This window comes from Camelus dromedarius, chromosome 5 (genome assembly GCF_036321535.1).
Source record: "Camelus dromedarius isolate mCamDro1 chromosome 5, mCamDro1.pat, whole genome shotgun sequence".
Taxonomy (NCBI): domain Eukaryota; kingdom Metazoa; phylum Chordata; class Mammalia; order Artiodactyla; family Camelidae; genus Camelus; species Camelus dromedarius.
In genome coordinates this window covers 69,873,642-69,886,477 of record NC_087440.1, presented here as the reverse complement: position 1 = coordinate 69,886,477, position 12,836 = coordinate 69,873,642, and the positions used below count along the sequence as shown (strand labels likewise).

The 12,836-nt window shown below is 33.9% G+C and overlaps 1 protein-coding gene across 3 annotated transcripts in view; it reads right to left on the bottom strand.

Annotated features, from left to right (window-relative positions):
- YLPM1 (YLP motif containing 1) overlaps window positions 1–12,836 on the bottom strand; it is a 58,288-nt gene that overhangs the window by 16,955 nt on the left and 28,497 nt on the right. For 2 of the 3 annotated variants that reach the window (XR_010381033.1, XM_064486115.1), the window contains exons 6-13: window positions 10,382–10,514; window positions 5,612–6,032; window positions 5,412–5,504; window positions 4,993–5,188; window positions 4,388–4,506; window positions 3,296–3,450; window positions 712–774; window positions 303–422 (exon numbers count right to left, since the gene is read on the bottom strand). Coding sequence is in view for 2 of the 3 variants with exons in the window: in XM_064486115.1 (XP_064342185.1) it covers window positions 303–422; window positions 712–774; window positions 3,296–3,450; window positions 4,388–4,506; window positions 4,993–5,188; window positions 5,412–5,504; window positions 5,612–6,032; window positions 10,382–10,514 (1,300 nt within the window). In the remaining variant the exon portion in view is untranslated. The remainder of the gene's footprint in view (window positions 1–302; window positions 423–711; window positions 775–3,295; window positions 3,451–4,387; window positions 4,507–4,992; window positions 5,189–5,411; window positions 5,505–5,611; window positions 6,033–10,381; window positions 10,515–12,836) is intronic. The other variant, XM_010976498.3, reaches the window with a different exon arrangement.

Below are 12,836 nucleotides of genomic sequence, written 5' to 3'. Positions count from 1 at the left end.
AGTACTAAAGTTTGTGTTCAAAAAAGCTACATTTCTGGCGTTTCACTCCCTCATCTTTGGAGATAACCCATAATCTGTCTATGGAGTGTGTATCTACTTTTACTTTAAACACCCAACCCCTCACTTTTGGCCCTTCTCTTGCCTTCTGAGAACAGCCTGCACTCTGTCTATGGAGGGTGCATCTCTCTGAATAAATTCTACTTTTAATCATCAACAACAAAAAGCTACATTTCTCTTTGAACACATTTTCCTTTCAATACTATTTATGAATCAGGATGCAATCTGAGAGAAATAAATCATACCTTTTTTTTCACTTTCTTTCCAGAGTCTGGATCTTTTTCTTCTTTTTCCACTTCAGTAATGAAGTAATCATCCAGGCTTAGAACTCTGGGTGCAGGACCTCCAAACTCTACCTCCTTATCCTAAGAATCACATATTGAGGACAGTTAAAGAGAATTTATGGAATAAATTAGTAAATGTACACATCAGAGTTCTCTCTTGTGGCTAAATACTATGCAATCTTCTCGTGGCTTCAAATCAAGCAGAGGCAAAAGTAGTTGTCTAAGCATATCAAAACTTATGAGACCGCATCTACCAGGTAGGCCAACTAGAACCGATCAAATGGGAAGTATCTGTATCAATATCACATTGCTTGCTAAGAAGGCCAGTGGCTAACAAAAGCAACTGATTCTTTTACTTTCACATACTCACTCTAATGAGTTTTGCAACATGTGTCTTTCCACTGCCAGGCAATCCTCTCATTATAACAACAATCTGAAACACAAAGAGAAAAAAAAATCACTCAGAGAAGTTGTTGTTGTTGTTGTTTTTTTTTTTTACAATGAGATCTTATAGTTACAATGATCTGTCATTCTCCAGGATAGATCATATGATAGACTATGAAACAAACCTTAATAAATTTGAGAGGACAGAAATAATACAAAGTATGTCTCTGACTACAGTGGAATTTGGGAAATGTGTAACTATGTGGAAATTAAACACCATACTCCTAAACAACCAATGAGTCAAAGAAGATATCAAAAGAAAAATCAGAAAATACTTTGAGAGAAATAAAAATGAAGACATAAAACTTTTGGGAATGCAGTTAAAGTAGTACTTAAAAGGAAATTTATAACTATAAGTGCCTATATTAAAAAGAAGAACGATCTCAAATCAATAACCTAATATTCCACCTTAAGGGACTGGAAGAACAAACTAAATGTAAAGCAAGCAGAAGGAAGGAAATAATAAATATTAGGGTGGAGGTTAAGAAAATAAAGAGCAGAAAAATGAAAAACCAATGGAACCAAAAGCTGGTTCTTTGAAAAGAGCAAAAAAATTGACAAACCTTTAGCTAGACTGACTGAGAAAAATAGAAAGACTCAAATTACTAGAATTAGAAAGAAAGAGGGGACATGACTGCCAGCCAACCTTACAGAAATTTTTAAAAAGGGTTATAAAGAAATACTATGAACAAATGTATATAATAAATATAAATCAGATAACTTAGATGAAATGGACAAATTCCTAGAAAGACTCAGGCTACTGGACTGACTCAAGAAGAAATAGATAATCTGAATAGACCTATGACAAGTGAAGAGATTCAATCAGTAGTTAAAAAACTTTCAGCAAAAAAAAAAACTCAGGCTTAGATGGCTTCACCACTGAATTCTAACATTTAAAGAACAATATTAACTCTTCACAAACTCTTCCAAAAAATATAAGAGGAAAGAACAATTCTCAACTTATTTTATGAGGCCAGCATTTCAAAGCAAGCAGATAATCTGATACCATAATCAACAAAGACATCACAAGAAAATTACAGACTATCTCTTATGAATATGGATGCAAACATTCTCAACAAAACACTACTAACTGAATCCAGCAACATATAAAAAGAATTACACAACATGACCAAGTAGTATTTATCCCAGAGATACAAATTAACATCTGAAAATCAGTTAATACAATACATCATATCAATAGAACAAAAAAACAAAAATCACTATACAATAGAATAAAATCACACACAATACAATTAAAAAAACAAACAAAAAACTCAATTAATGTAGAAAAAAACATTTAGCAAAATCCAACATCCTTTTATGACAAAAAAACTGAACAAACTAGGAATGGAAGGGAATCTCCTCAACCTGAAAAAAGACATCTAATGAAAACACATAGTTAACCTAATATTTGTGGTCAAAGACTGAAAGTTTTCTTTCTAAGATCAGTACTAAAACAAGGATGTCACTCTCATTGCATCTCTTCAACACTGTACTGGAGGTTGTACAGGCAGAGCAACTAGGCAAGAAAAAGAAAAAAGGTATCTAGATTGGAAAGTAAGATGTAAAACCATCTTAATCTGCAGACTACATGATTTTGTATATAGAAAGAATCCCAAGAAATCCACTAAAAATCTGTTAGAACCAATAAATGCATCGGCAATGTTGAAGGATGTAAGATTGATATGAAAAAATCAATTGTATTTCTATACAATTGAACAATCCAAGACTGGAATTAAGCCATCTATATCAATAATAACATTACATGTGAATAGATTAAACAACCCAATTAAAATGTAAAAATTATCAGACTGCATAAAAAAAAACATGATCCAACTCTATGTTGTCCACAGGAAACACACTTTAGATTTAAAGACACAAATAGATTGAAAGTAAAAGGATGGAAAAAGACATATCAGTAACCACAGGAAAGCTAGAGAAGTTATACTAATAATACATGAAACAGACTTCAAAACAATGACATATGTACATGTATGGAGTCAAAACATCTGATAGAAATCTCCAGTACCAGTTTATTTAAATAGAATCTAATTATTTTGCAATATAAGATAAATTTAAGAATGTATACATTTGAAGGTCACTAGGAAAATAAGTCTAAACAATAAAGTCTCTGATTATAAATCAATAAAAAATATAAAAAAAAAACAAAAAAATCAATAAAGTCTCCTAACTCTCCCTCTTAGTTCCACATACCATAAAACTAAATCCTCTTTCCCCCTCTTCAAAGTGCAATTAACTGAGCTCTAATGAACTATTTTCTTAAATTTTCAACATCTTTTTTGCCAAGCAATCAGGTTCTAGTTTCTTAGATTGTATAGGGTAGGCAGTTTATGAGATTTTATGATGATTTGGAGATGATAAGAAACCTTGAATCTGATATTAATACTATGTCACAGAAAAGCACAGACATTTCACTATATAAATTTTTTAAAAAGTTCTTTTATCAGCTTCTGATTTGCAAGAAAACTAGTCAACTAAATAGGACTCACTCTCTCAGGTCTGCTCTCTCGGCCAGGTGGTTTCAAAATATCATCCACATTCTTAGATTCGGGTTTCTTCTCAACCCGTGGAGCTGGAGGTGGCTGGTGGCTTAGTGAAGGAGCTGGCAGGGGCATTCGCTCCTCTGGGTAAGTTCTTCGTTCTCCTAGGATTCCACCAGTTGAACAAAATTACTATTTATAAGTGATTATTGAAAATAGTAACCCTCTTCACTCCTCCTAAGATAATATAACTAACTCATGATAATTTGGGGACCATTTTTATACTTAATTAGAGATAGTTTAAGATAATGTAAGTCTACTGAAATCAAGAAATGAAAACATTTAGGTATAATTTCAGGCAAAAAGAATGTTCTGAAAAATACTGAACTCATCCATGTTTATATTAAACTTAGGAAAAAAGTTAAGCAACAGAATATAAAGGAATAATATATACTCCTGAATAGTCCTAAGTATGATTTATAATCTGTCTATATATATAACTTTTGTTTTACCATCTTGAAAACGAGTCACCAGCTTAGGAAAGCCTGTTTGTATAAATGATTTGAACTTCTAGTTTAAGTTCATTTTTTAGCAGTGAAAAACTAAAAGCAACCTAAATGTCCAAAAATAAGAGTCTTAAATGTCTTAAGTCTTATTAAGTCTTAAATCGTATTCACTTTATGGACTATTATACAGCTATTAGTATAACAGGCTTATAATATGGAAAAATGTATATAGTACAATATCAATGGGAACAAGCACGATAAAGAATCTATTTATAATTGCCTATAACTTTATTAATATGTATGTAAAGACAGAGTGACAGGAAATAGATAAAATTTTAATAGTTGTGGTATGGTAGGTGGTGGGATTATAAGTGATTTTATTTCTATCTTCCAAAATTTCTTTAATAATATAAAAAAAGCAATTTATGTTTTATTTCAACAATTACATGGCTATTTTTGGTGAATAATGTTGCCATCCCTAAGAAATCTGTGAGTGCATTTTACTCTGAAAGTTTAAATCCATAGCTACAATGAAAAGCATCTCCTATTGTTTATAATTCTCAACATTCTTATAGTTAATAAGGCACTAATCTACCTCCAAACATGGACGGTCCTTCATAGGCTGGTCGGTCAGTCTTCCGATCGTAGGAAGGCCTATCAAATCCCCCTCTTCTGGATGAGGAATGGTCTTTTTTGTCTCGATAAGACTGAGTCCTAGAAGGTTTAACAGGAGTGATTTGATAAATAAAAAACATATGGGAGTCTCTTATAATGCAACACCATTATCTCTCCAATTTTCACTATGGGTAGTTACTATACATAGTCAACATTTATCATTTTATTTTGCTTTTCCATTTAAATCTGCCTTGCATACACACATCCAAAAAGCTTACAAATTGCAAAAATAAACTGTTTGCCTACTAATTAAGCAATGACTACAACTTTATTGACAATACTATTTCCTCTCCTTTATGGCAATCTCCATCTCCCATTTAACTCTCTGAAATTCAAGCTCACAAAACTCAAACATCTAGATTCCTGAAAACTGGTACAGAACTACTCTTCCCTCTCCAAATTATACATACAGACACATGAGAAGAATACATCATTTACTGAATTTCCTTTAAATACACTGACTTTTGCTGAACTTAAGCATATGGTAGTTTGCACATCTGGCAAAGATATTTTTCAATAGCATACCTATCATCTCGAGGTCGGCGTTCTCTGTCAAATCGATCCCGGTCATAGTCAATAACACCACGATCTCGGTCTCGATCTCTATGTGTCTCCCGATCCCTTTTGAAATCCCGATGATCTGCTATGACATTACTTTGACGATCAAAATAAGGCTCACGATCTCTGTCTCTATCATAACGATCCCGCTGGCCTGCATGCTCTACAAACACAATTAGTATAAAATAAGAACTGTATCTCCCTTTTTTTTTGAAATAAAAACTGAGAAGTACAAATCTAAATTTAGAACTAGTATATTACCCTAAATTCAACTTATGAAGCTTTTAGCCATTTAAAGGGAGGCCCAGATAATCTTATCAAAAGGAAAATCATATGATAATTAAGTCCTAAAAGGTTTAAAATTACTGATTTCCTTGGACTCCTACCTGTTTCAAAAGTTGATCTTTCGGGTAGTGGATCTGGACGCAGAGTTATCCTTTCTCCATAGGGTATCTGTTCCACTTTATTAGTGGAAATGTCTGGCAAATCAGGGATAAAACACTGTAAGAGTGAAGTTTAAGGAAGCCAAAGCTGAAACTAACAATCCCTTTAGAATCTCAAATATAAATTTGCCACTGTTACTCACCTCGGCCATGGCCATAATCAACAGTCTGCTGCACTGGTGGTGGTTTGGACATTGGTGGCATACCCATAGGCATTGGGCCAGGAGGAGGGATGGAAGGGTGAACAGGTGGGGGTGGTAACACTGGGGCAGATGGAATTGTAGCAGTTTCTGATTTAAATTCCGAATTCAGTCCTTGTTCATCATTTGTATCCCAGAGGCCATAGAAAGAATCTTCATCCCAGCGTTCTTGTTCCACAGATGAAGTTTGTGGCTTTATCACTGGAGGAGGAGGTGGTGGAGGAGGAGGGGGAGGTGGTGGTGGTGGTATTGGGATAGGAGGCCTGGTCACAGGAACAGATGATCTTGCTGGTGGAGCTGGGGGTCTTACAATTGAACCTGGTGGTTTACCCATAGGAGGGGGTGGTCTATAGGACCCTGGAGGCTGAAGAACAGAGTAAATGGCTTAATGAATGAGCATACCACTATGTTTTCACATATCAGTAGAAATTAAAATCTGGTTCTCAATCCATAAAAGAAAAACTTGATATACTGGACTCATTCAAAAGTCAAAACTTTTTGTACTTTAAAAAATACCATTAGGGAGAAAATACTTGCAAATCACATATCTGAAAAAGAACTTGTATTCAGAACACAAAAATCTCTTATAAAACAACAAAAAAATGGGCAAAAGATTTGAATACATTTTTCCAAAGAAGACATATGAATGGACAATAAGCTATGAAAATATGCTCAGTGTCATTAGTCATTAAGGAGATGTAAATTAAACCACAATGAAATACCATATCACATCCAGCAGAATGGCTATAATTGACAAAACAGACAATAACAAATGATGGCAAGGATGTAGAGAAACATGAAGATTCTTAGACTGCTAATAAGAATGTAAAATGGTGCAGCCACTTTGGAAAATGGCTTATTTCTCAGAAAGTTAAACATCAATTTGCCATATAACTCAGGAGTTCCATTCCTAGGTATCTATCCAAGAAAAACATGTCCATCCAAAGACTTGCACACAAATATTCACAGCAGTGTTATTCAATAACCCAAGTGTCCGTCAACTGGTGAATGGATAAACAAAACATGGTACAGTCATACGACAGACTGTTACCTGGCAATACAAAGAAACGAAGAACTGATTCACGTCACAACATGGATAAGCCTTGAAAACATTACGCTAAGTGAAAGAAGCCAGACACAAATATTATATGATTTCATTCAGGTTAAATGCCCAGAAAAGCAAATCTTTAGAGACAGAAAGTGGATTAGCTGTTGCCTGGAACCTGGGGTAGCAATGAGGATTAACTGCAAATTGACACAAGAGTCTTACTGGGGTGATGAAAATGTTTTACAACTGGATTATGGTTACGGTTGCACAACTCAGTAAATTTACTAAAAATCACTGAATTACATACTTAAAATGGGCAAATTAGATGGTATATAAATTATACCTCAATTAGACTGTTTTAAAAAAACTGCCCTCAACACTATCACCCCTACTTCCAATGAACCACCTTCTTTTTCTTATCCTTCCAGAAAAATTAAATTGCTAGTCAATTTGATACAAATATCCCAGGCCTACCTCAAACCTACTGAATTTCTGTGAGTGAGGTCCTAGCATTAGTTTAAAACAAACAAACAGAACAAAACCTCCATATATAATTCTGATGTTCACCACTAAGTTAAGAATCTCTGCTAGAAACTATCTTTCCACTCTGGTGAACTACCTCCTCCACAAAAACAGTGGATTTCCAGTGAGAGAAACAAACTCCAGCTAGCCCCCTCACTTCTATTCAGTTGTCTGGTTAACAATAGCAGTTTGTGGCAAGGCTGGTACCAAAACACAACATCAGCACCAGGAAATAACAAAACAAAAAACTCAAATAGGACATTTAGTCATCTCTCCAAAAAGCACCAAATATCAACAGAAATGTGTATTAAGGAGACAGTAGAACTTCTTGGCAAATAGGTCCTGACTATTTAATACTGAAACTCAATTGTCAAATTTTATTTTAATCTTTGCAAGCCTGATTCAAACACTCATTACCCACTTCTCTTAGCTCTGTGTTTCTGGTCTATTTGTTCTACCGACAAACAAACTGATAGCTATTTTAGACCTTGGAGAGCCAACAACATACATTACTTATGTATTTACTCATACACAGGCTGCGCTTTAAAAACAAACTTTTTGAGTAGCAAAATTACATTTTGGCTACTATGTAAGGATAGTCTTTATAGTCATTATATACATTATATACAATAGTCATTATATACAAATGACTATTACCTAAAGGTAAACTTTAGGTGATGGGACTTTGAAGTTAAGAAAACACCTATATATGACAAAGCTATTGTGTCCGGAGCACAGCTATCTATCCAGACATGTTTTAAATATCTTAACTCTTTGGAATATGTCACAAATAAAACAAAAAGTGTTTTCTTCATAGTGAAAGCAACACATACATTTGTGAAAAACAAATCAAAACACCCCTACAGTATTTATGAGAAAGGATTAACATCTATATTATATTAAAGATAATATGTTAGTAAGAAAATACTCAAAAGCCAAATAGATAACAAAAATAGGATTTTACAAGAAATGTAATGAACAAATATGGGAAAATATTTATGTTCACTAATTATCAAAAATGTAGATTAAAACATTTCATTAAAACTATAAAATCTACCAAAAATAATGGGGAGCTGATGCTTGCAAGGCTGTAGTACAGTTGTTATACAACTATTTTAGAGAGATGTTGGCTATATTACAGGAATCATTAAAAATGGCCTTATTCTTTAACTGAAGTATTCCACTTTGGGAATTTGAAAGTACTTTTAAGAAGTTATCTAAAATAAGAATTTGATACAAAGACATTCATTAAAGTTGTATTAATAATAAGAGTAAAAGATTAGAAACAAAGGTCTAACAGAAATGGAATAGTTTAAATAAATTATTATGCATCAAAAATATAAATCATGTAGCAATATGTTAAAATCTTTATGATTTATTAAGTAAATAAAACAGAAATGTAGATCTACAATCCAGAGCTTCTACTATTTGCTAAGAGACACAAAGATGAAAGACGTAATTCCTATACTTATGAAGGACAGGCAAGATAAGACAGAAGAAAGACAGACAAGAAAACAGACTATCAAAATACAGCATGATAAGGGCTCTGACAGAGGCCCATACGAGATGTTATGGGGTACATGTGAGGGCACTCGTCTTACACAAGTGGAAGATAAGATACAGAACTGAGTTCTAAAAAATGAACAAGAATTAACTAGTTGGAGGAGGGGATACAAATTAAAAAAAAAAAAAAGAAGCTCTAGGTTTAGAGAACAACATGCCCATGCAAAGGCATGGAGAAGTAAGAGCCAGTTACTCACTGAATTTTCAGAAGCTCCACATAGAGGGAAAGTAATGAGAGGAAGTAGCAAGTAATGGCAAGCAGAGCTCAGGCCAACTCAGGAAGAACATAAAAGTCCATGCAACAGAATCTAGATTTTATCCTGAAAGCAGGGAGGGAATACTAAAGAGTTCAAAAGCCAGGGCACAACATAGTGAGATTTATGTTTTAAAATGTCCATTTTGACCAGCAGTCATATCAGTGCTGCTTAAAGTAGAGTGTAGGGGTAGTCCTGACTACGAAATGGCAGGAGAGAACTCTTTGGAGTAACAGAAATTTTTTAATCTCTTGGTACACATTTGTCAAAATTCAAACTATGGGCTTAAAATGTAGGCTTAAAACATATGCCAATTATACCTCAAAATATGACTCAAAAATAAAAAAAAAATCACTCTGGAAGCAGAATGAAGAATGGATCATAGGGGAATGAGATGGAAAGAGATGAATTAGGATGTTTCTGAAATAATCTAGACAAGAAACGATGAAGGCTAGAACTGAGGTTGTGAGGAAGTGCAGGATAGAATACTTGAATAGTATTTTTTAAAGTAGTAAAATTAATCAACAGAATGACTGGATATAAAAGCGTAGGATAGAGGAAAAGAGTCAAGGCTGATTTCAGGTTTCAAGTTCAGGTGGTGAGGGGAAGGAACAAGTTACATGGAGGATAATAATGAGCTGCATTTTAAATATGTTAACTTTGACAGAAGACATATCCAGAGAGAAACCCTGTAGGCAGATGGATGCACACATATGTCAGGAGATGTGATCTGGGGAGTCAACATCATGGTGGCTGTTGACATCAATCATTACGTATGAATGTTGTGTGTTAGATCAGGATAGAAGGGAACATTGAGAAATGAAAAGTTAATCTGATGAAAAGGCACAATAGTGTTTTTTTTTCTCTCTCACTGTGTTATAAAGTTATTTGCATGGTAACATTTTTAAAGCCCATCACTGGCTTAAAGGTCAAACAACAACAAAACGAAAGCAAAACAAGGGGAGAACTTAATCACACAAGTTTTTAACATAACTTCACTGCCTGAATTGGTGCATGATGTTCCACCCCCTCCCTAGCTAAGGACTAGTAGCCTAAAAAGGGAGGGAAACTATGAAGCTCACAGGGAGTCCTTGCATTGCCCAGAAGGAAAACAGGACTAATTCAACAAAAAAGGATTACCAGGAAAATTCTAGTTTTGTGATCACAAAGTGTGCCTGGTATACTTTTTAAGGTCTGTTACCATTAGTTTTTTACTTTTCCAAAATTTACATTTTTCAGAGGAAATTTATACTTATTGTAATACAAAAAAAAATCAAACAATATACAAACATACAAAGTAGGAACCATTTCATTATCTGAGCATACATTTTCCCATACCGGATACATTCCAGGTCTTGAAGATGTATTCTGCAGTCTGGAATCTTGGGGTGGTAGATGGTCAGGCATCTGCGGCTCAGCCCCATAGTCTTTCATCTTTTGAAGCTGTTCTTTCTGTTCCCTGGAAACAAATAAAATTGTCATTGTACTGAAGGCATGTGTTCTCCATTCCTAAATAACTACAATTAATATCGAAGAACGAAAAAGGAAATTAAAAACCTTGTTCTAAAACTGTCTGCAGTGCTCACAGAGCACCTCCAGGGCAATATTCTCTTGCCTTTATGATCTAACTGATCAGTAATCTATGACCTATAAATAATGATAATTTATTGAAGATCTTCAAGGATGAATTCTAGAATCTGTCTCTGGAGTCTATTTTAATATCTCACCTACTTGTCATATTTTCATTCATCCCACAAAAATCTCTTACTATTTTTTTCATTCAATACTCTTTAGATAAGAGGTTGCAAAATGGTAGCCCATTGGCTAAATATGAATATATCTGAATATATGAATACATGGTTTTTTAAAAAAACTTGGCTTTCACAACAGTTTTAAAAATCTGACTTATTTATTGTTTACAAAGCAAAATAATATATATTTCAATATAAATTCAAATTTTAAAGAGACTTGGAAATATTGGGCCTACATTCCCACATGCTAACCATCAGCTTAGTGGAGTAGTGGCTACCCTTTTTAGATGAAGCAGTTTGCCACAATCCTTACCACACCCAGCAGAGTTAGCCTGGCCCACTTTCACTCATCTTAGTTAACTGTCTGTTTCTCGTGGGCATTTTAGTTTATGGCCTCCAGTGTCTATGGTGAGAACAATTGTCAGTTTATACCTTTAAAACCAAAACTTCATATTCCCAAAGAGTAATTATAACTCTTCTTTGCATATTAAACTTTATTCAAACTTTAATTTAAAGTTTTTCTTTAAATCTCTGGTAAAATTCCTTTTACTTTTCCTTACAATGCCCACCTTAAACAAATATAACATCTACTACAGCCTCTTCAGAACTTTTACAATTTTCTCCTATTGTTGTAAAGTGCAGTGGCCCAAATGGACACAAAGAAAGGATCAAGTATATAAAAAGATTATTCTTCTGCCCCATGTAAATCACATTATGACTCTACCCCAACACAACATAGCTGACTTGTATCCAACTATGATCACTCCTATCCATAACTTCACATATTTTGTTTAATTATGTTTATGTGGCCTAGAAAGAGCTTTAAAAAAAAAAAAGGATGAAGTACCTTTTATTCAGCATTTCTATACAAAGCAATAATGGATGAAAAAGAAATTTTAAAAAGGAAAGGAAAGAAACCTTGGCAGCTTAGTAACACCAATCAGCTTGGTGTTCTCCATAAACAAAATAGATTTTAGAGTCACAGACTGGGTTCAAATTACAGGTTTACCACTTAGTAGCCAAGTGGTACTCTCTAAGCCTTAGTGTTATTTGTGAAGTGCGAATAATGCCACTTATCTTTGTAGGCCTTTGAGATAAAGATTTGAGATAGGAGGACTGAGAATACACAGTAAATTATCAGCACAGTGTCAGCACACAGTAGGTGTTAAATTAAAGGTGTCCATAATTTAAAAGTAAATTCCGTATGTAGTAGCTAAATGTTCTATGGCACGCTTTCCACATCTTTTTCATGAGTAATCTGGAAAAGTCCCACCTCTTAGAGTGTAACTTCTATAGACCACAGAAATCTGTTTTGCTTCCTGGGACACCTGATCTTTCATCTTTACTTACAAGTATTTTTCCTCATCATAATTTTCTAATTATAAAGCTTCAGTTGTAATTTCAATTCACATAATCCACAAATGTAGACCAGAATTGAAAAGTGAAAGAAACACAATACTTTGGGATATATCAAAGCCTAACTATTAATTTATTTTCGCCAAACATTGCTAATTCCTAAGAAATTACTCAGAAAGCTTGCAATCTGTCAAAGACTCCTAAATTCTTATCTCAGGATATAGTTGGTATAAGGATTACATGAATTAATGCATACAAAGCACTTAGTACAGTTCCTGGTACACAGTAAGCATACAATAAACATTAGCTTTTATTATTATTGCTACTAATGGGAAGCATTATGTAGCTACGTATACATAGTTAGGTGATTGTAAATCAAGAAATCCAAATTCTATTCTCCATCTCACAAAGAAAATACTTGACTATGTAGAAACAAGTAATATCTTCAAGTAGAGATATATGCTTCTAGTTATAATGAAAGATAAAACATCCCCAAAAGAAAAAATCAATGGTTACACAAATCTGAGGCTGTTCCCAGGTAAAATATTCTTAGCTTCAACAGAGAAAAATATAAACCCTTCCGGCACTTTCCAAAGTTATACCAAAGATTAGTGAATATGAAGTCTATGAGATCTAATATCAAAGAACAAACTGCCTCCCGGGGGAAAAAAAAG